This window comes from Corvus brachyrhynchos, unplaced genomic scaffold (assembly GCF_000691975.1).
Source record: "Corvus brachyrhynchos isolate BGI_N302 unplaced genomic scaffold, ASM69197v1 scaffold229, whole genome shotgun sequence".
NCBI classification, from domain to species: Eukaryota; Metazoa; Chordata; class Aves; order Passeriformes; family Corvidae; genus Corvus; species Corvus brachyrhynchos.
This window is the reverse complement of record NW_008240042.1, coordinates 3,606,269-3,626,648: the sequence shown is the minus strand read 5'-3', so window position 1 is coordinate 3,626,648 and position 20,380 is coordinate 3,606,269. Positions and strand designations below refer to the sequence as shown.

General features: G+C 40.1%; 1 protein-coding gene across 4 annotated transcripts in view; it reads left to right on the top strand.

Moving 5' to 3' along the window:
* Window positions 1-17,678, top strand: part of PTPN13 (protein tyrosine phosphatase, non-receptor type 13) — an 87,133-nt gene extending 69,455 nt beyond the window's left edge. For 3 of the 4 annotated variants that reach the window (XM_017744184.1, XM_017744183.1, XM_017744180.1), the window contains 18 exons: window positions 1,313-1,674; window positions 1,872-2,046; window positions 3,383-3,541; window positions 3,777-3,948; window positions 4,053-4,263; window positions 5,311-5,381; window positions 6,050-6,111; window positions 6,777-6,933; window positions 7,260-7,436; window positions 8,732-8,814; window positions 10,007-10,062; window positions 11,154-11,257; window positions 12,378-12,526; window positions 13,105-13,195; window positions 13,853-14,190; window positions 14,717-14,932; window positions 15,753-15,815; window positions 16,827-17,678. In XM_017744184.1, the coding sequence (XP_017599673.1) occupies window positions 1,313-1,674; window positions 1,872-2,046; window positions 3,383-3,541; window positions 3,777-3,948; window positions 4,053-4,263; window positions 5,311-5,381; window positions 6,050-6,111; window positions 6,777-6,933; window positions 7,260-7,436; window positions 8,732-8,814; window positions 10,007-10,062; window positions 11,154-11,257; window positions 12,378-12,526; window positions 13,105-13,195; window positions 13,853-14,190; window positions 14,717-14,932; window positions 15,753-15,815; window positions 16,827-16,907 (2,727 nt within the window). In that variant the 3' untranslated portion in view covers window positions 16,908-17,678. The remainder of the gene's footprint in view (window positions 1-1,312; window positions 1,675-1,871; window positions 2,047-3,382; window positions 3,542-3,776; window positions 3,949-4,052; window positions 4,264-5,310; window positions 5,382-6,049; window positions 6,112-6,776; window positions 6,934-7,259; window positions 7,437-8,731; window positions 8,815-10,006; window positions 10,063-11,153; window positions 11,258-12,377; window positions 12,527-13,104; window positions 13,196-13,852; window positions 14,191-14,716; window positions 14,933-15,752; window positions 15,816-16,826) is intronic. The other variant, XM_017744181.1, reaches the window with a different exon arrangement.
* The last annotated feature ends 2,702 nt before the right edge of the window (window positions 17,679-20,380 follow it).

Below are 20,380 nucleotides of genomic sequence, written 5' to 3'. Positions count from 1 at the left end.
CAAAACACCAATTTGTCTGGTGTTGATGCATGTAAAAGCAGGGAAAAGGTTGTCCTATTTACCTCCTGGAAACTAGAGGTGTCCCAAAGAATATTTTCAAAATGCTCCAGTAAATGAATTGAAAGAACAGAAGGCCATTTTAGGATGCTTGAAGAAGTGGAAATGAAATGTGTTTCAGCAAAAGAGAGTGTAGAAGACAAATAGCCTGAAAATTAGGCTCTTCGTAATACAGGAAAGTGTAAAACTAATGGAGACAGGTCTTCAATTTAAGTTCCCCAGGGAATTCATCACAGCACTAAGCCTGCCAGAGTTCAAGAAGTGTTTGGACAAGGCTCTCAGGCACAAAGTGTGATTCCTGAGGCTGTGCTGTGCAGGGCTTGGATGATCCTTGTGGGTCCCTTCCATCTCAGGATACTCTATGATTCTGTGATTCTGAGTTACTTTAACATTATTTTCAAACAGTAAGATCATTCAAGTCTGATGAGAGAAGTTTAAATGTACAAATACACATTTAAGTGAAGTTAGGATTGGAGTAAGAGATAAGCAACTGAGCAAACTAATAATACAAATAACTACTCCTGTAACAGACCTGTTTGTAATGTGGAATAACAGGAAATTTAGTAGAGCTTCATAGAACTTTAACAGGAACTTTAATAAAACAGTGCATGTATTAAAAGAAGAGGAAAGTCAAAATTTTCTTTATAACATTATCACAGATTGATGTGTTCATGTACACAAGAATCTGGCTATAAAAGCATAAATGAAGCTTTAAAACTTTTTCTGTCTGCTGGCTGGCATAATTCTTGGGAATGTGTGACAATTGGCAAAATTGTTATTCGTTCTTGTGGGAGTCAATAACTTGGTTAACAGTCGCCATTTGGTGTAAAATATCTTAGTTTTTGTAGTCTGTTATTGTTGCTTTTTGGTTGAGAGCTTCTCTGTTTGCCTCCTGTGAGATCGATTTGACTTCAGGAGCTCTCTGAGCCTCAGCTTCTGGTTAGAAGGGATTGTATAGAAGACTGCTGGGCGTAGCTTAAAAGCATCTGTCAGTAGGTTTTGTGAAGCTAAAGGCAAAAGTATTTTTGTTTTCCTTAGATGACTTTAAAGGTTATTAGCAGCATATGTTTGAAAGTTTTGCACACTTTGTCTTGCCCAAGTTGCATTGAACGTTTTGAAACTGTGCTATGATATGTTTACACAGTTCAGTCAGTGGCCACTGACTCCTTGATTTTGGTAATTTTATGCAGTCTTCGAAACTTTCTTTTGTCATCAGAACTTGATTATGATGAATTAAATGCTTTTTCTCTTGCAGACTCCCATCCATTCACCCCAGCAAGTTTTTCCAGAGGTCAGCAGAGAAGTCTCTGGTCCATCAAATGGAGAACAAGGTGACAGCTCAGATGAAAATGAAACTACTGATCTGAGCAAGAAAAGGCTGAAGTCTCCCTCCAGAAGAGACAGCTACAGTGACAGCAGCAGAAGTGGTGATGAGGAGGTGATGGACTCAGCAGCGCAGGTGGGCCTTGGCTGGAGTTCTGCACTGTACCAGAGCTCAGGGGAAGCTGAGGCACAAGCACAGAGTCAGTATGAGGCACACCCTGGTCAGAAGGATGCTGTTCGCACCATCCTGTATCCTGATCAAGAGGCTCCCGGCAAGGCAGAGCTTGAGGACAGGTATGCTGCTGATAATGATCCTCATCATACTGCAGAAATGTTGAAGAGAGTAGTTTATTGGACCTATTCATAGAAATACTTTTTTTTGTTTGCTTTTTAGATCTGCATAAAGTCAGTCTTGGCTCATATATTAATTTATGAGTGACAGACACATTGCACTTATCCCTGTTTTTCTTTGTTTTCTGCTTTATCTGTAGTGATCTGCCTTTGGATTTGCCAGTGATCCCAACCTGTAGAACTGTACCTGATGTTACCACGTCCATTTTAATAAATGACTGTTATGCTACTCCTGTCTCTGAGCTGACTTCACAACTGGGAGAAATAGATTCATTACTCACCCAGCTGGAAAAAAATGCTGAAGAATACGAGCCAGTAATACACTGTTTCTGTCTTTCAGGAGCATAAATGTCCTGCTGTGGTTGTTTTAGCCATGATTTTGGGAGTGACTGGATAGAAGTTAGGCACAGTGATTTACAAATGGGATAGTTGTAGGTTATACTTGCACTAATCTGGGTGTGTGCCTTGTAAATGGTACATACAAGTGCCATTTGTAATCAGTTAATTGCAGCTGCTCATACCAATGTCTGCAGGCAATTTCGGTGTGGACTCTTGAAGAATTGATGCATTTCCATCTGTGAATGTGAAGGCATCCATGTGTACATAGGTGGATGTGTATATGTCCATTTCATGGGTCATTTCATCCTGGAAACCTTGGTATTATAAATATTTAACTACCTCTAAACCATGTACGCAGAGGAACCTTAAATGGCAGATATCTTGCTTCTATCTTTTAGTTTTAGGGGGTTGTTCAGAGGTCAGAGAATAAATTGAGGCATGAAGGGCATCAGAAGACCCTGTTCTTTGCTGCATTTATAACTATGAATCCCAAAGATTTTCTGCTCTGCTGCAAGATGGAGCCTCTTTTTGAGGCTCTTCTGTGAAAGCTTCTTGCCACCACAGAAATGTCTTGTGTATCAGAAGGGACTTCCATATCCTCAGATAACCTGTTCAAAGATTGAAAAAAAATGAGATTGAATCTTGGTAGTCCCAGTTGGGAGGGTCTTCCAGGTTATAAAGCTGTTCTAGCCAATACTCCATTTTGACAAGAAACTGTATTTTTCTTAGTCCCTTCTTCAGAAGTTTTTTTTCATCCTTCCTGGTGCTCTGTGATTTTTTTTATGCAAATGAGGCAGATCCATATCTTTCAAATCAAAATTAATGCAAATTAAAATGGGCAAAACACATGCATGTGTTCAGTTTCAAGATAAGCTCTGTGGTATTGTGTCTCACTTTAGGAAACTATGTTCACTTATTTTGTTCTGAATAATTATGGATACATTGAGATATTTAAAAATACAGAGGCTTTCTTATATATGGCAGCTAGATAAGGGTAAAATAAGGTGTCAGTTTTGATATGTGCCTTCAAAATTTTGTTTATTCATAGACTTTTATTATTTTTTTATTATTTTATTATTATTAGACATGTTATTTCCATGCAAAACATTTTTTGGTTCTGTCTGAACTCATCAGAGATGCTTATTTGGAGCAGCTAAGCTGAGCCTGATAAGAAACATGTCTTGGTCCAGGCTTGTGTCCCACTTAAATAAATTGGTAAATCAGTTGTCTGCTTCCAGCTGTCTTAAATTCAGTAAAATGTTCATATTGCTTCTGACTGCCCGTGTTGTAAAGTGCTGTTTTGTCCTCCTAGGAAGTGGAGCTCCGAGTGACTCTGACGAAGTCAGAAAAGGGCAGTCTGGGTTTTACAGTGACCAAAGGTAATGATAATGTTGGCTGCTACATTCATGACATCGTTCAGGATCCTGCCAAGAGCGATGGGAGACTACGGCCTGGAGACCGACTGATAAAAGTAAGGGAATTCATGTTTTCGGATACAGGGATTGCACAAAAAGGACAACTTTGAGTCTAAAAAAATAAAGTGAACTGCATTGTGGGCCAAGTCAAATGTGGTTACAGGACAAAGGCATGCACCTCCTGAGAGGCATGATTTGATAGTGCTTGAGGAACAGCAGTAAATGCTTCCTCAGTAGTGCTGTCCTTCTTGGGACCTAACGAGGACGCCTGTGTTGCTTTTGTTGTTGCAGGTTAATGACATCGATGTCACTAACATGAGCCATACTGATGCAGTCAGCTTTCTCCGTGCTGCGCCAAGGACTGTCAGATTAGTGCTGGGGCGTGTTCTGGAGTTACCAAAGATGCCAGTGTTGCCTCATTTGCTGCCTGATATTACACTAATGTGCCATAAGGAGGAGCTAGGTAACACGGAATTAATCTGCTTTTTTGCCCTAAAGAAAAATCTTCCCCTTCAGTTACAAGGAAAGCTTGATTTTTATTTTTTTCCCCCTTCTTTCCCTGTGAAGGTTTGTCATTATCAGGAGGCCATGACAGCCTTTATCAAGTTGTGTATATTAGTGACATTCTCCCCAAATCGGTTGCTGCCAGAGAGGAGAGTCTCCATGTATTAGATATTATCCATTACATTAATGGAGTAAGCACACAAGGAATGACTCTGAAAGAAGCCAAAAGAATGCTGGAAACATACCTTCCAACAGTGGTGCTCAAAGCAACCAGGTATGTTCTGGCAGCAAATGCTTCCCTGTACTTTTTGTTTTTCTTGCATGATTTCATGTGTATGAGTATATGAGTAAAACCTGTTCCTGGTATGACAGGAAATTCACCAAATGTTACTGAGGACTGACTCCACAGAAAGGGTCTGTAAATTCACAGTTTTTGTGCTGCAGTGGAGCACAAGGGTAATGTGGTACTTGCTGTGCTTTGTGCTTTTTGGGAACACATGGCTGTGTCCAGCTATGAACTACAGGTGTTCAAATAGATCCCCTGCAATCCAGGAGGGATTAGTCAGAGACCTGCTGTGGCACTTGGACACTCACAGGTCTGTGGGGCTGGATGGGATTCATCCAAGGGTATGGAGGGAGCTGGTGGGAGAGCTCCCCAAGCCACTCTCCATCGTTTATCACCAGTCCTGGCTCACTGGGAAGGTCCCAGGTGGCTGCAGTGTGACACCCATCTGCAGGAAGGGCTGGAAGGAGGATCCAGGGAACTACAGGCCTGTCAGCCTGACCTCAGTGCTAGGGAAGGTTACAGAACAGATTATCTTGAGTGTAGTCACACAGCAGGTACAGAGCAAGGGGATCAGGCCCAGCCAGCAGGGGTTCAGGAAAGGCAGGTCCTGCCTGACCCACCTGATGTGCTTTCATGACTGGGTTCCCCATCTGGTGGCTGTGGATGTTTATACCTGGACTGAGTGAAGCCTTTGATACTGTCTCCCACAGCATTCTCCTGGAGAAGCTGGCAGCCCATGGCTTGGACAGGTGTTCTCTTCACTGGGTTAAGAACTGGCTGGAGTGAGAGAGTGGTGGTGAATGGTGCTAGTGAGGTTCCCCAAAGCTCAGTACTGGGGCCAGCCCTGTTTCATTTCTTTACTGATGATTTGGAAGAGTGGGTTGAATGTGTCCTCACTCAGGTCACAGATGACACCAAGCTGGCTGGGAATGATTAGCAGTTTTACCAATAGTGCTGTTTGCTTTAATATCTGATGATTATCGTAATTTACTTATTTTCCTTAATAAATATTTATGTAAATATTTCTTTTCACAGAGATGGCCATGCAGTGTTCCCAAAATCCAAAAGCCCTGAGAACTCAAATCCGTGGCCACTGAAAGCTAATGGTAAGTTTTGCATGCTTACTCATTGCAAGTGAAATGCACCTGTTTGTAAAAATAAAGGAACTGATATGGGCCTTAAGATACTATCCTAATCCAACTTACTGTGACCAGCTCAAACAGGAGTTTGCTTGATCTTTCTTCTAAAAGCTCCATGAGCAATATTCAGCAGTAGTGTCTTTATGATGCCATTTCTCATCTAGTTTAGAAATGCTCTCTAATACAGAGAGAGCTAAAGGGTCCCCTTGAACAAGGACCCAGATGTCAGATAGTGTTTAAAAAAAAAAGAAAAAAGTAGTCAGTGACAGGTGTTTGTGGGGTTGTATCTTGTACATTTTGGGGAAAAGGGAATCAACCCTGTTCCCAAAGGTGCATGTTTCCACTGTAAGTGGTTAAACTACTTATCAACGTTTCTCTTTGCTTTGAGGTGGTTACTTTTATTGGCATTAATGCTTTCTGATCCTATCAAATAGAACATTCAAAAAGCCATTATATGAAGTGTAGGCATTCAGATATAAGTTTGGCAACGCACAGAAACCAGGCAGAAATGCTATTCCTGTCATAACATGGTATTAAATACCCTGCTTCTTTTATAAAAATGATCTATGGAGGCAAATTTAGTTTGTGGGAAAAAGTTGCTGTGAGATTGTTGTTTTCTCCCCATTTTTGTTTAGGCTGTTCCTGTGGTGATCCCTGTGATAAAATGGAAAAGACAACTGATGCTTATGGGCCCAAGGTAAATGCTCCTGTCTTGTGCCTGTTACCATTAACCAGAGAAAAGAATCTACTTCAAACAATTTTAAAACTAAATAAATGAGTGAAACAATCTGTTGATCAAAGGATGTAAACCCACTATTGTCAATTGACATGATTAAGCAGTGATCATAATAAATATGCAAGTTTTTTTAATTGATCTGCTCTTTCTTTGGCACGGTTTTGTTGAAAGACAAATTGTCTTATGAGAAGGATGCAAGGCTATCATCCAAAATTCTCCATTCAGCCCCCAGTTTCTGCAGATGCTTGCATATTATATTTGCTAGGTGGTTTTCTTTCTTTTTTCCCTTAGTTTTTTCTGAGAAATGCTGTGTTGTGAGACCAAAAGTACTGAAGCTTGCATACATTTTACAGGGGTTATAATAATGTTAAATTTTACTATGTATTCTCTTGTAGAAGCTGCTGATTTGTCATCATGTGGGTTTTTTTCTTAGTTGCTTTAAATTTTTTTTATTTGTTCTTGTCATATGAAACTTCCCACCCATCACCCAGGTATCTCAGATGAGAATATGGTATGAATAGAGGTTTTTATTTGTTGCTGAGGAGAACTTTTTAGCAGTTGTTTACTGCTTCAGCAAATTGCCGGGCTCTTGAAGAGTTAATGGGCACTGTTCTTTGCTTTCTCAGGTCAATGGCAATGGCATCCTAGGACCTTCTCAGGGAAATACAGAAAACAATATCCATCACACGAAAGCACTAATGAACCTCTCAGGAGCAGCAGATGCACCTTCCCTTGGACTTGCCAATGAGATATCAGATTTTTCTAAACACGTTGACAAATCAGGTAAGAGGAGGTGAGATGGGAAGAGCATTATTCTGTCTGTATTGTACCAGTCCAAGGGAATCATGGTATTGTTGACTATGCTGAAATAAGTAAATGTTAGGCTGGCAGTCAGTTTTAGAAGATCATTTCCAAGTCTTGTGCTTTGCTTTAGAGGAGTTAGTTGATGTTGAAAGTAGATTTATAGAAATTGGATTTTGTGTTAGAGAGAAATGAAGGCCAGCCACGGTAACAGCTAGAAATAATGCCATGGGTCTGCCCCTTTAATTTAGTTCTCCCAAACCATCCTATACTGGGAAAACTTATCATTTTGTACTATTTGTCTTCAGGAACAGAGGTTCCAGATGATGAGTATTATGATGAGGATGACCACAATGAAGTTGTCCAGTATCTGTTGGATGTTGTAGATGAGGAAGCCCAGAACCTCTTAAATCGGGTTAATGCGACTTCAGGGGCTCAGAGTCTTCTGCATCTCAAGAAGGCTGTGTCAGAAAATCACCTGCCAGGTAACGTGAGCCATTGAAAAAGAACATCATTAACAGCAAAACACTTTGAAACAAGGTGCCAAGTAAGCAGTTGATTTGTTAACAGGGAGAGTTGACATTGATTTGATGTCTGGACTGGAAGTTTCCCAAGTTGAACACAGACAAATAGTTGCCAATTACCATGAATTTGAGATGCAATGTAAAAAGTGAGGTTCTGGTTTGATCAGTCTGGATTTTGGTTTAAGTAATCTGGGAAAATTATTCCTATTAGAGTTGTCTCTTGAGTGAAATTCATATTGTTTAGGTACCTGGTCCTGCAGCTGCAGTCATGTTGGCATGCTGAAGCATTTCAGCATTTCATTGATTTCAGATTGCACAACCTGGAAATGTGTTGAGATCTCTCAAAACCAAACAATTTGCCAACCTGCTTTGTCTCTTTTAGAAAGACTGGCTTTTTGTCAGTACCTACTTCTGACTGTACATCTTTCTTTTCCTTCATTCTGTCTTCTTGGCTCCTGACTGAGATGTAGTGAGGAGTAGGATTTGTAGTTCCTTTGTGGTGTCACACTATGTATGCATGCTCCAAAAATTCAAGCAAGGTGCTTGCTCCTTCTGTAGAGATTCCTTCTAAAACTCAAGATACACCTTCCAAAATTATAATTATTTCAGGTCATGACTTCAAGGTCATTGGGTTCTTGTCATTGGTCATTGCATTAGAAGTCAGGGATGACTGAGGTTCTGGCTGTGCCAGGATCTCAGCTGAGGAATATCATTGGAGCTCCAGTACTTCCAATATCTTGTAGGCTGTGTTTTGCAGCTCAAGATGAATTGAATCCGTAAGGTGTGGCAGCAGGGTGTTTCCATAGCAGACAGATGCAAGTCAGATTTTATCTGGCATGTCCTAATTACATTTTGTTAATCTAAAGAGTGAGCAGAATCCTGGTTTGGACCTACTGCTGGTCTAAATGTAACTGAATTGCAGAAAAACTTCTGGCATGGGGAATATGATAACTTAGTAGCTGCAGCCTGTCCATCAGTTATGCTGTGACACAGATATTCTGTGCAAACAACCTCATATCATGGCAGCTGTTCCAATTACAAAATAAAGAAACCTAAAGTCTGATTATCCTATACAGTAAGAGTTCTTTTCCAACACGCCAGTAGCAAAGGGCCTTAAGAAATATCTCTTGGTTATTCTGGCACCTGTATTCCCTGTCTAGTGCCAGACAAGTGGGACAGGATTCGTGTCTGTGAGAGGGTGGCTCCTGGGCATTTTCTGGTGTGTTTATGCTGTATCTCCTGGTTTTCCTGTTCAGTAGAGATGAATGGAAAGGTGACAGAAGATAAGTCTGAGGACACAGACTGTGATGGGTCATCTTTACCTGAAGATTTTTCAGAGGTAGGATGGCAAGAAGCTGGCAGATGCTCTTTCAATTTGTTATTTTCCTTATTGACATAGAACTAGTGGAAATAACAATACGTGTCTTTTAAATGAGAACATCACTGTAGCTTTAAATGATGTATGAATATTTACTTTTAAATAGCATGTGATTGTCATAAATTAGCTATATAAGAGAACAAAACATACAGTTATTTTACACTGTTACATAAAGTCCATCAGCTTTCTTTTCAAAAAGGGTGGTAATAAACTACCTTGTTAATGCTACTTCAGCTTTTTAATGTGAAAGATTTCAGTGATTCCTGCTCAGAGAAGGGGAGCAGTCACAGTGAAAATGAATGCTGTGTAGGCTTTACTGTCCAAAATGTGTATTTGAAATTTCTTCTGCTGCTGCTTTTTGCTAGGATAAGTTCATTAGCTTGAATAACATCTATATGTGGTTTACTCTACATTATCATGTGTCTTGTTTTACATCAGTCACTGGATGCCTAGGTTTTGTCTCTTGTTTCAAATCAGCATAACTCTCTATCCAGCACAACCTGGCTCTTCCAGCTTTCTGTCCAGTTAGTAGAGCTGAAAATCAAATCAGGAATCTGGCTCTGTGTCAATGTGCTCCAGGGAGAGCCAGGAGTAAAATTGTCCGAGAATGGCAGTGGAAAAGCAAGCTGGCCTAAAAAGTATAAATGATTTTGTAGAGTTTTTCTTTGAAGAAGGGTAGAAATGCCTTCCTCTGTGCTGAGTCTTCATTGTCTGTTGAGGAAGGTGTGAATAGGAGTGTGTCATTTAGAGGTAGAGCCCTGTTATGCTACATATCCACAGTACAGGAACTGTGGCTTGACAGAAGGCAGAAGTTTTCACTTATCAAGCTTACCTTGTAAAGGGTTTCTAGGTATTAGAAACAAAAAAAGCCAACTGGGGAAAACTTAGATGACTCTATTGCTGCTGTGAGTCAGGAATGATTTTAATATAGCTTTTTGGCCTTGTTACAGTAGAGTATCTGTCCAAGTGCTCAGTGTTCTCGTCCTCTGTTATTTTGGGTTAATGAGATGTCTAAAAGAGGAAAGTCTTTCATTGTGTGCTGCTTTGAACTTAGTACCCTTCAGAAGTAGTCCCTGTAATTGTTAATTGTTTAAAATTTGCAGTATGTGAATGTTGTAACTATGTCCTTTAATGTGTTTTGAAATACTTCTAGCCAACACATGTAAATGGTTGTGAAGACTATTGTGGAGTAAAAGCTGTGCCAGAAAGGTAAGATTTCTTTCCTATTGTTGCTTGACAGCAAACCTGTGATGTCTGGAAGTCTGATGTGTAGTATATTGTTATGAGAGAAAAACAACAATAAAAAAAGCAAGAAACCACTCCCAAAACAAACCCAATAAAATATCTGTACAATGTCTTGTTGAATTTTCTCTTGGTCTATTCCTTACTTAAAAGTTTGTCATTTGCCTGAATACTAGTCAGCTTTATGTGGTTTACTATGCCCTGCTTTTATTTGTTCCTTTCATAAGTGGTTACTGGACTGTGTTCAGATGTCTCCAAAGAACATAATTTGCATTGTGCTAACAACTTGGTACTTAGATGTGAGGAAAATATTCAAACAGTGCTGTCTTCAGTTCAAATCTATACAAGCTTTATTAGTGTTACATCTTCTGGTTTTAAAGCACTGCAACTCAAATGTAGAGCTGCTATGCTCCATCAGCTCCCATTTGGGTGCCTGGGGCTTTCTGTTTTTTCCATGAAGCATGAAGCATATGCCTGGCCGAGTTATTAGCTGTCCCTTTGAGCCACTCTGAACTTCAGAAATTCCCGATATTGTTTTTCTTTGTGAAATAATTTTGGTCTAAGAGAAATTTCAGTGAAAGTGCATATGCTTTTATGCTTTTAAGCTTGTGGGAAGTTTGGGGTTGAGACTTGGCACAGGCAATGACATTATGACCTAAAGTACTTAATACATTCATCACTATCTTCAACAAAGCTAGAAAACTTGCAATTGAAAGTAGATACTCAAGTGTAGTGAATTGTATGAGTGGTACCAATCTCTTATTGGATGCTATTTAATTGCTTAGCCTCTGAAAAGTAATTGCAGTGGTAGTTATTACTAGATTTGTATATTCCTGGCTCTTTTTCCACTGTTACCTTTTTCAGATCCCCTCTGGGGATGTAGAAGAGAAAAAGGGGAAAGAAAAGTTAGGTTTTTGAGATCACTGGTAGGGGTCCAGTCCAGAAATAATTGTAGCTATAAATTACTTTCTAGTGGGGTTTGTTTTTTTTTTTAACTGGATTGCAAATGTGTTGGTTCTAGGTGTTCTTTCTTACCTCCATACCTTGTCCTCTTGTAGATCTCCTCCACAGCCTTCCTTGAGCCAGGCAGATGAGGATGAAATCACGTGGGGAAGCGATGAGCTGCCGATTGAATCAGTCAGCCAGGAACGTGTGAATAAAGGCAAGGACATTTAACATAATCAGTGGAAAACTTCAGGGTCACATTAAATAGACAGAAATGAATTTTAAGACGTCCTGGATATGTTTTGAGGGTGTCACGACAGGTATAGTGGGGATTCTAACAGCTCAGCAATGCACTGGAAAGGATCTCTACAGCTTTGTGTGACAGGTGTGTGAGAGTTAGTAGGAACAAGTATTGGCAGTGTTGTGTCTGTAGTTGTACAGGTGCTGGGACCAGCTGAATATTTCCTTCCTTAGTATCTATCTGACAAAAGCTGTATCAATCTAATCACAATCAAACTTATATATTTATTGTTACATCATGTGCTTCACATACCAGCTACTCCATGCTCAGATTAGGCAATACTTCCATCTTGACTGTCATTCTTCCAGTGCTGCTCGATGTGGCAGAGTGGAACTCTCTGCAGTTTGATGTGTTTGGCAGAATCTAATCTTCACTTTTTTGGAATAGCATTAGAAATGCCAGTTCCTGAAGTTCATATACAGCGGTCCTTTGCGTTCATTAAAAGAAAAAAGGATAATCCATGTGGTATTTCAGACTAAGTAGATTTAAGACATTTCTAATTGCAATGCCAGACAGATTCTTGGTTTATTAATTTTGTTGGGCTTCAGAGAAGCACTGAAGGCCTGATGGGAGGTAAGCTGTATTGGCAAAAAAATGCCTTTCCAAGTGAAAATTGTAAGATGTGTTATATACATGTTGAGTATTAGTGCTGAAAACAAGTCACAGGCTGTAATGTGGAGAGTTCTGAATTCATATGTGTGTGCATGCATCCATCTTTGTAGGTTCTTGTGTGAAGAACTTACATTTAAAATGTACTTAAAGTTCGTTTCAATGTATTTGGAAATTGGAAGTTCTGGAAAATACTCTGTTCGGTTCCTGGATTCATCAGAGCCGATTTTGTGTCTTACTGGTTTTGCTAGTTAATTTGGTTTTGCCTGTCAAACTGAGAATACAGCTGTGTGTTCTCTCTGGTGTATGGGGGCATTCAAGAGAAAACAGGTAGTACAGTGGTGAACAGCAACATGCAAATCCGGCTGTGAGCTACAGCTTGTTTCCCTGGTTTTAGCTATTTATTTATATTTGTATCTTCTGCTAGATTTCCCCCTAGTGACAAATGAAGAGATCTCTGCACTCCCTACTGTGAATGTGCTCCCTGGAGGCAAATATTCAGGAGCCAAGTTGAAGTCAGTGATCAGAATGTTGCGTGGATTGCTGGAACAGGGAGTCCCTTCTAAAGAGATTGAAGTGAGTAACTATCTGTCCTTTAAAGTCCTTTTTCCTAGTATGAAACAAAAATAGAATGGCTGCATCATTACTGCCTTGAATACCACAGCTCTTTAATTGGAAGCTCAAAAGAGATGAAAAGACTTAACACCAAAGATTTCTCTCCCTTCCCCCACAAGCTGCTGAGAGATGAGATCAGTTTGAATTCAATTCATAAGTGTTTTCACATCAATCTTGCTTCTGGTAAGTTACCAAGTGAATATGAGGTAAACAGCCATAGACAAAGGCTGTGAAATCCAGCTGCTGAACGTGAAACCAGTCTTTCTAAAGTCTTAAGTCAGCCATGCTACATGATCTCTTTTTTGAGAGAATGAGATAAAATATTTACTGGCTAGTAGGTGGGGTTTGGTTTGGGGGTTTTTTTTTGTTTATTTCATTTTCTTGGCTGTGTAAAAGATGCCTTCCTGCATTATTTTGCATATCCACATTAGGATTTGATTTTTAATGATTCTATTTGTTAATGACTTGATAACATAACTGCTCTTAATATTATTACCATTCAGTGCTTTCCTAATGCACATGTAATTGCTTCCTTACAGAACCTTCAGGAGTTAAAACCTCTGGATCAGTGTTTGGTTGGACAAGCAAAGGAGAACAGGAGAAAGAACAGATACAAAAACATACTTCCTTGTAAGTCCTAACTCATTTGGAATTCACTGTTCATATTCTGTCACCACCTGTATGGCCAGATGGATTGGATTCCTAATTCCTAGTAAGGAAAAAACTGAAGCAAGCATTTATAAAGCAGTTTAAGATCAGTGAACAATATACTACTGTGCTGCAGTAGGTATGGATGGATGGTCATAGACTTTTCAGTAGTTTCAGCAGGTCCCATGTCTTAAATGATGTATACATGTGGAACCAGGCAAGGTTTTTTCAGTTTTACCCATGCAGAATTGGAAAAACAGACACATGTACTATTGTCAGTAAATTTCCTGCCATAAAACTCTACTTGTTAGGTGTTGAGGAGAAGTAAGAATGGACAGAGGTTAGTTCTGTTTGAGAAAAATTCAACCTCACTTTTTCAGAGCTGCTGCAGTTCAAATCGCTTATCCTGCCTGTCTGCTGATTTCTATTTCTCCTGCAGACATCTTTTTCTTTATTGAAAGTACTGATTAGTACCCTAAGTTAAGTATTTAAGTGAATTATTTCTTTTAAAGCAAGATGTGGAAACATCTGTGGAGATGAGTGCGTGTGTGAGTGTGTAAGGCTCACCATCTGTACTGTGTGAAGGTCAGATGATGTGCACACCTAACATGAGGTCTTTCTGTTGTGTGGGGTTTGCAGATGACACCACCAGAGTCCCTCTTGGTGTTGAAGGTGGATACATCAATGCCAGCTTCATTCACATGCCCGTGGGGAATGAGGAGTTCGTTTACATTGCATGCCAAGGACCTCTTCCTACTACTGTAGCAGATTTCTGGCAAATGGTTTGGGAACAAAACTGTACTGTGATTGCCATGATGACTCAGGAGGTCGAGGGAGAAAAGATAAAGTGTCAGCGTTACTGGCCAGATGTGCTCAATAAAACCACCATGATCAATGACAGACTACGGCTTGCTCTTGTGAGACTTCAGCAGCTGAAGGGCTTTATCATCAGAGTGCTGGAGCTCGAAGAGATTCAGGTGAGTGAATCTAATTCTGCATGCTTAGAGTTTTTTCTGAGTGTTGCCATATTTATCCTTATACTTCTGACTTGCCTGCTTTCACTTGCTTTGTCTACATCGAGAAGTAACCCAGGGCTTCTCCTCTTTGCCCAGTGATCATTACTGGGCAGCTGTTCCCCATTGCAGCTTGTGCTACTCTGTGACCTTTATAGGAGAAGGCATTTGGGCCCGGTTATGATTTCATTATGCTAAGGAGACACTAAATTTTATCTCCCTTTGGCCACAGAAGCATACACGGATAGGAAATCCACTGATAATTCAGTCTGGCTGGTTGACTCCTCTGTGTGATCAGCTCAGTCTGGACAGTAAACCTTACACATTTAAATTACTTACTAGCTACTTCCAGTTCAGCTCTTGTTTTATTGAGTCACAAAGCATCTTCACTGGGCAAATCCCTCTTTTCTGTGACTTTTCTTTGGGAACTCAATTTCTTTCTTTTTATTCCTGCCACGTGCTACATGTTGTTGGTGTTTTTAAACCTCAGACAGGTGAAGTGCGGCACATTTCCCACCTGAACTTCATCGCCTGGCCTGACCACGACACCCCTTCCCAGCCAGATGATTTGCTCACCTTCATCTCTTACATGCGGCACGTCCACAAGTCGGGACCCATCATCACGCACTGCAGTGCAGGCATCGGGAGGTCGGGCACCCTCATCTGTATAGATGTGGTTCTGGGGCTGATCAGCAGAGACCTCGATGTGAGTATCCCAGGGGATGGGCTCAGTGGTGCTTCTGACCTGCAGGAAATGTGTTCCACTGGATCCATGCAATCTTTTAAAGAGCGTGCCATGCTGTTGGCAGTACCGTGTTTGCTTCTTGGTGATCCCAGGTGGGGAGAGCTCTAATATCTAGTGGTTCTTGGGTTAGCTCAGGGAATCTTAAGTGTCCTGTCTGCTGGTCACCTCAGCAACCAGGTGCCACTTGAAGTATGCTGCAAGGACATCTTCTACCATAGTGGACTTCTGCTATATGGCATGAGAAAAATGGTGTTGCCATGATGGCTTGGGCAATTGATGGAAGGGGTATGCAAATTAACTTTTCCAGCACAACCAGGGAAATGCCTTCTAGGGTGACCCACAGGAGGGTGCTAGCTTCCCTGTTTATGTCCTTCAGTGGCCTGGGGTAGCAAAACTTTGGTGAATTTCTGGAGAAGATGAGCTACATCACACTTAGCTCAATTGGGTTTCTAAGCACCCTCTGAATGTCTAGAACTTTATAGACCTGAGAAAAAAAAAGTGTTTTGTTAGGTTGGACTGAGGGGCTCTTTTCTGCACACTTAGCTTAGAGTAAGCAAGAGGACATATGTACAGAAAGAAAACAAGGGAAGGGGGGAGTGTCTGATGTGGGACCACATCCAGATTGCCCAGAGACACTACATGTCTACCTGACATACAGAGGCTGCAGTGAATTATTTGTTATTATTACCTAATTCTATTCCCTGGTTTGATGCTAGGGATGTTTCTTTTCTCTGCATGTCTGCCTTTTTTTGAATGTTTACCTTGCTGTTTGTTTTGGTAGTTTGACATCTCAGACCTGGTGCGCACGATGCGTCTGCAGAGACATGGAATGGTTCAGACAGAGGTGAGTCTGGATTCCCCAGGTGTCCACTCAACCATCTGATGTGCTAGAGAACTTCACGATGCACACAGCAATTGTCTTTGTGCACTGTAATGTAACATTTGTGTCACAGGAATTAAATCAGATGAGTAGCAGGATGTGTTTAACATTTATAAACACAAGCCGTTTTTAACATGCTGTATTGTTTTGATCTGCGTTTTAAAAAGATAATTGTGCATTTTCATCTTCAAAAGCATGTGTTTATTGGAGGAAGTCAGCTAAGCTTTTTGGGCTTAAAGTTGCATTATAAACTGAAGAGAAGGTCTAAGTGTAGCTGCTGTGAATCATTGATACTATCAGAGATGTCTTGAGATCTCCTTTGGGAAGGTATTCAGCCAGAAATTCAAATCTTTTAGGAATAATCTAGATCTACAGCTAATTAACTTTAGAGATGGTCGTCACAAGGTCTTGTTAAAATCTGCACTTTTTCTTTGAATGGGAAGGAATTGTGAAGTTATAGTTAACAAACCCCTGAAATCAAACCACAAAACTATCAGTCTCATCCCCACCTCACACCCCAAAACATGTATTAGCCCCCACACCTCTATCACTGAGATTAAGGTAAGAAGCTGCACTGTCATCTGAGTTCTCTATTTGCTGGCATTGATGAAAGACCTTGAAATTCACTTGCTCTCTTCATTTCACTTCTGTAAAGTGCCTCATCTCCTTTAGGTGGTTTTGGTGTGAAAGAAGGATAAACATCCCATATGAAATATATCTTTAGTGGCAGATCAGTGTCTGTATTTGCTTTAAGTTGAGGTTGCATATTTTTCCACTGTGGCCTTTTTGTTTGTTTGGGTTTTTTGTTGTTTGGGTTTCTTTGTTCTCCTTGGGAGTTGTTGTTGTTGTTGGTTTTATTATTTAATAGAGTAATTAGTATTAAAATCGAGTGCTACGGAACTGTGAAGTGCAAGTGAGAGCACTTAGGTGGTGCAGACGTTTTTCACGTGTTCTGTAATTTCCTTTTCCTTGCAGGATCAGTACATTTTCTGCTATCAAGTTGTCCTTTATGTCCTGAATCATCTCCAACACGAAGAACAACAGAGAGACAAATAAAATACTGAAGCAGAAGTGCATTTAAAATATGGAATCAAGGAGGTTGAGAGGCTCTTGAGCATTTTATTTGTCCTGCCAGTAGTTTTCTAATCCCTTTCTCCAGTTGCTGTCCAGTGTCTTTTCTATAAAGTCTCTCCATCATTCCAAATAAGGTATATAGTTCTAAGGGAAAGGGATAGCTCATAAAATACCACTGTTGTACTCAGCCCCGTGGATACACATGTGAGATTTTTGTATAACAATATTTAATAAAGCTGCTTTTTTTTTTTGCAGCTTCCTTATTATGTCATAAAATACTGAAATAAAAATATTTTAATTTAAAAAGAAAAGTAAAGGGGAAGAAAAAAGTAATCCTATAGTACTTCCTGCAGTTCTGCAACTGTTTGGGGGTATTTGTTTCTTACAGGGTGGGCAAGTGGGAGGGATGAAGCAGTATTTTTATCCTGACAAACTTTATTACAAAGACATTTTACTAGTCTATTTTGAAAGCTTGTTCATGGCACAGAATTTTTTGCCCTTCTAGTACAATTACAGCTATTTTATAGAGGGTATCTTGAAATCAGCATTTAAGCTCTAAAAGATGCCTCTTAGCATAAGGGTAGTAGTGAATGTTAACTGTATCACAGTTAATAATGTTTACTTCGTAGAATTTCATGTATATATTTATATACTTTTACACACAAAAAAAGCTGAATTATTGGGTGTCTAACCTTATAATTGATTAGGCATCTCTACTCTGTAAATAAAAATATACCTAATGTACACTGGTCAGTGGGTCTCGGTTTTTTTATGTAATTGTGACTGATTTGTCTTGGCCTTACATGGCATCATTCCTTGTGGTTGCTGCCCTTAAGACATGAAGGCTGTGCACATTTCAAATTTTGTGTCCTTCTGTTCTTCAGTATCTGTTTGAAAAATCTGGCAGAACTGTGGGCTCCTTTCTGGAGCGTTTCTCTACTATGGCGAAAGGAAGAGTTTATTTTCCCTCCCTCCTTGTTTTTCAGCACACCTGGGCATTGAGACCATATCACTTTTTTGGGTGGTGTTTGCACTGCTACAGCCATGATCTGACAACAATGTAACCTACTCTGCCCACAGCAACCAGGTTTGAGGTTGGAGGCAGGATATCAGATTCTAAGTAGCTCAGAGGTTTAGTGATACTATAAGCAGTCAAAACTATTCTGATAGAAAATTTTCACTTTAAGCTCTGTGGGAGCCTTGGATGGTGAATAAATACCATCAGCCTCGAGTAGCCATTCGAGGGCTTGAGCAATATTCCTGTCCCAGCAATGCTTGCCAGAACTGAAGCTCTTGACTTGTGCTGTCAGGAAGGGTATAATTTAACAGCATTCTGCATTGAAGTGGTGGAAATAAGTTCAGAGGCTGGTTATTATTCAAGGGTTTCACTCTTCAAAATAGTAGCCCACAGTGTTCCAGTGTCCCAAAACTGAGACCATTAATGTCTTGCCTTTTTCACGTGTCACTTGACAGTAATACTGTGTTTTGTATTTCCTTCAGCATCATGGCAAAACTGTGCATTTTTCAGAGCAGCATAGTTTGAGGAAGGAAAATTAATTCTGTGTAGATAGAAGCAGAGACAAATTGATTAGCCATGTCGGCAGTATACCTATATGAAGGAGCTATAAACTGAAGACAGAAGATTTTCGGGACAACAGTTGTCAGCAGGCAAAGTAAGTAAACACAGCTAGTTAATACACTGCTGCTGCTGCTTTAACATAAATAGTGAGTTCAGAGGGTTTGGGCATGTCTGGGTTTTAGAAACAAAAGAAGTGTTATGGTAACCAGACAGTATGATTAAGGCAGTTAAATTCTTCTTTTAAATGTTTTCAGGTACATGGCAAGCAATGTAGAAACAGAAACAGATTTTTTATAATGTGCTGCACGAAGCCAAGTACAGCACAAACAGTTTGCATCAGATTACAGCTTATGGGAAACACAAGTCAGCAAAAGATTCCAGGATTTGCTGCTTGTCCTCACAGATATGATGATGATCCTATGGTATGGTATGTTATACCCAATTTCCTTTCAGCAATGGACACACAGAAAAGCAGCAGATAACTAACTTGAGCTAACCTTTCTCAGAAAAAGGACACACACAAACAAAAAAAGCAGAGACACACACAAAAAAAGAAACACATGCACACACACAAAGCATTCAGGTGTTCCTAAGAAATGGTGTATGTATGATAAAAGGTGGCATTGGCCTCCTTAGAGAAGTGCTCTGAATTTCTTTGGGTTTTTGTCTCAACACTGAGGAATAGAGTATCAAATGAAGACTGAATGCTCACTAGTCTGACACTTGCTGACGACACTGGAAGGTTGTCTGTTCTGGTGGAACTTCCCCTCTGTGACACCTGATGTGGTCAGTTTGGTTGAAATAGACCCCACAGCTCAAAACTCATTACCAAAACATGGATGTGCTTATGCAGTGTGATGGCTTAAACTTGTTTTCTGTGGAAAATCTGGTTGGAAATATGCACCAATGCTCATCTTTTCCTCATCTTTTTCTCCAAAGAATTAGGTTACTTAAAATCTTTATGCCCCCTTTGAAGAAATGAGAAGTAAAATTATTAAGAAACCTATTTCCTTGGGAGGAAAATTGCTGTGTGCTTTCTTACTATGCTGACTATATGATTTGCAGGGGAAAAAGATCTTGAGAGGCTTTTTTTTTTTTTTCAGAACTGTGATGCCTTACTGAGTAAGCATCCAGGACATGCTCCAGCTGAAAGGGATTTTCCTTTATATAGGTATCTGATTTTTAGCAGGAAGTTTACCAGACTAGGGAAAAAACTGATATATAATCCATTATAGTTCTAATTAAAGAGCTGACCCTGTGTGTTAACCCAAGAGAGAAAGGATCCTTTTGTTTTTCCAGCCAGAATTAGCTGACAGAAGCACAAACACTTTGCCACATAAGCAGCCCGTGCTGTTAGTAGTTTATCATATCTTTGTTTTACTTGCTGGTCTTTGCCCACAAGAGAAGGGCAACAAAGGAAGAATTCCAGTTGCTCCTTGGAAACTGTTTGGAGGGCTCATTACTGTTGTTCCTTGAATACTTCTGAGCAGCCTCTTTCCTTACAACTGAGGTCCTTCTAAAACTAAACTATTATCTGGATGGAAGTTTGAATTTGTGACATCCACTGTTAGGCAAATCATTACTTGGGGCAAACATCAAGTGGCTTGTGAATGTTGGTGCAGCTGAAGTGGAGAGTCTGTTCTGTGCAGCTGGTCTCAGGGGTAAACTCAGGGAAATGTTACTCAGCATTTGAGCAGCTTTGAGAGGACAGCAAGGACTCTGAATATTAAGAGCATTCATTCACCAAATATTCATTGAGTGAATGATATTCTCCTGGCTGGGCAAAGTGGCAAATAAATGAATGAACGAGCCAGCAGAGAAGAAAAGGCCAACTCAACACTAGGACAGAAAATGCTGACAAAAAGTGGCTGATACA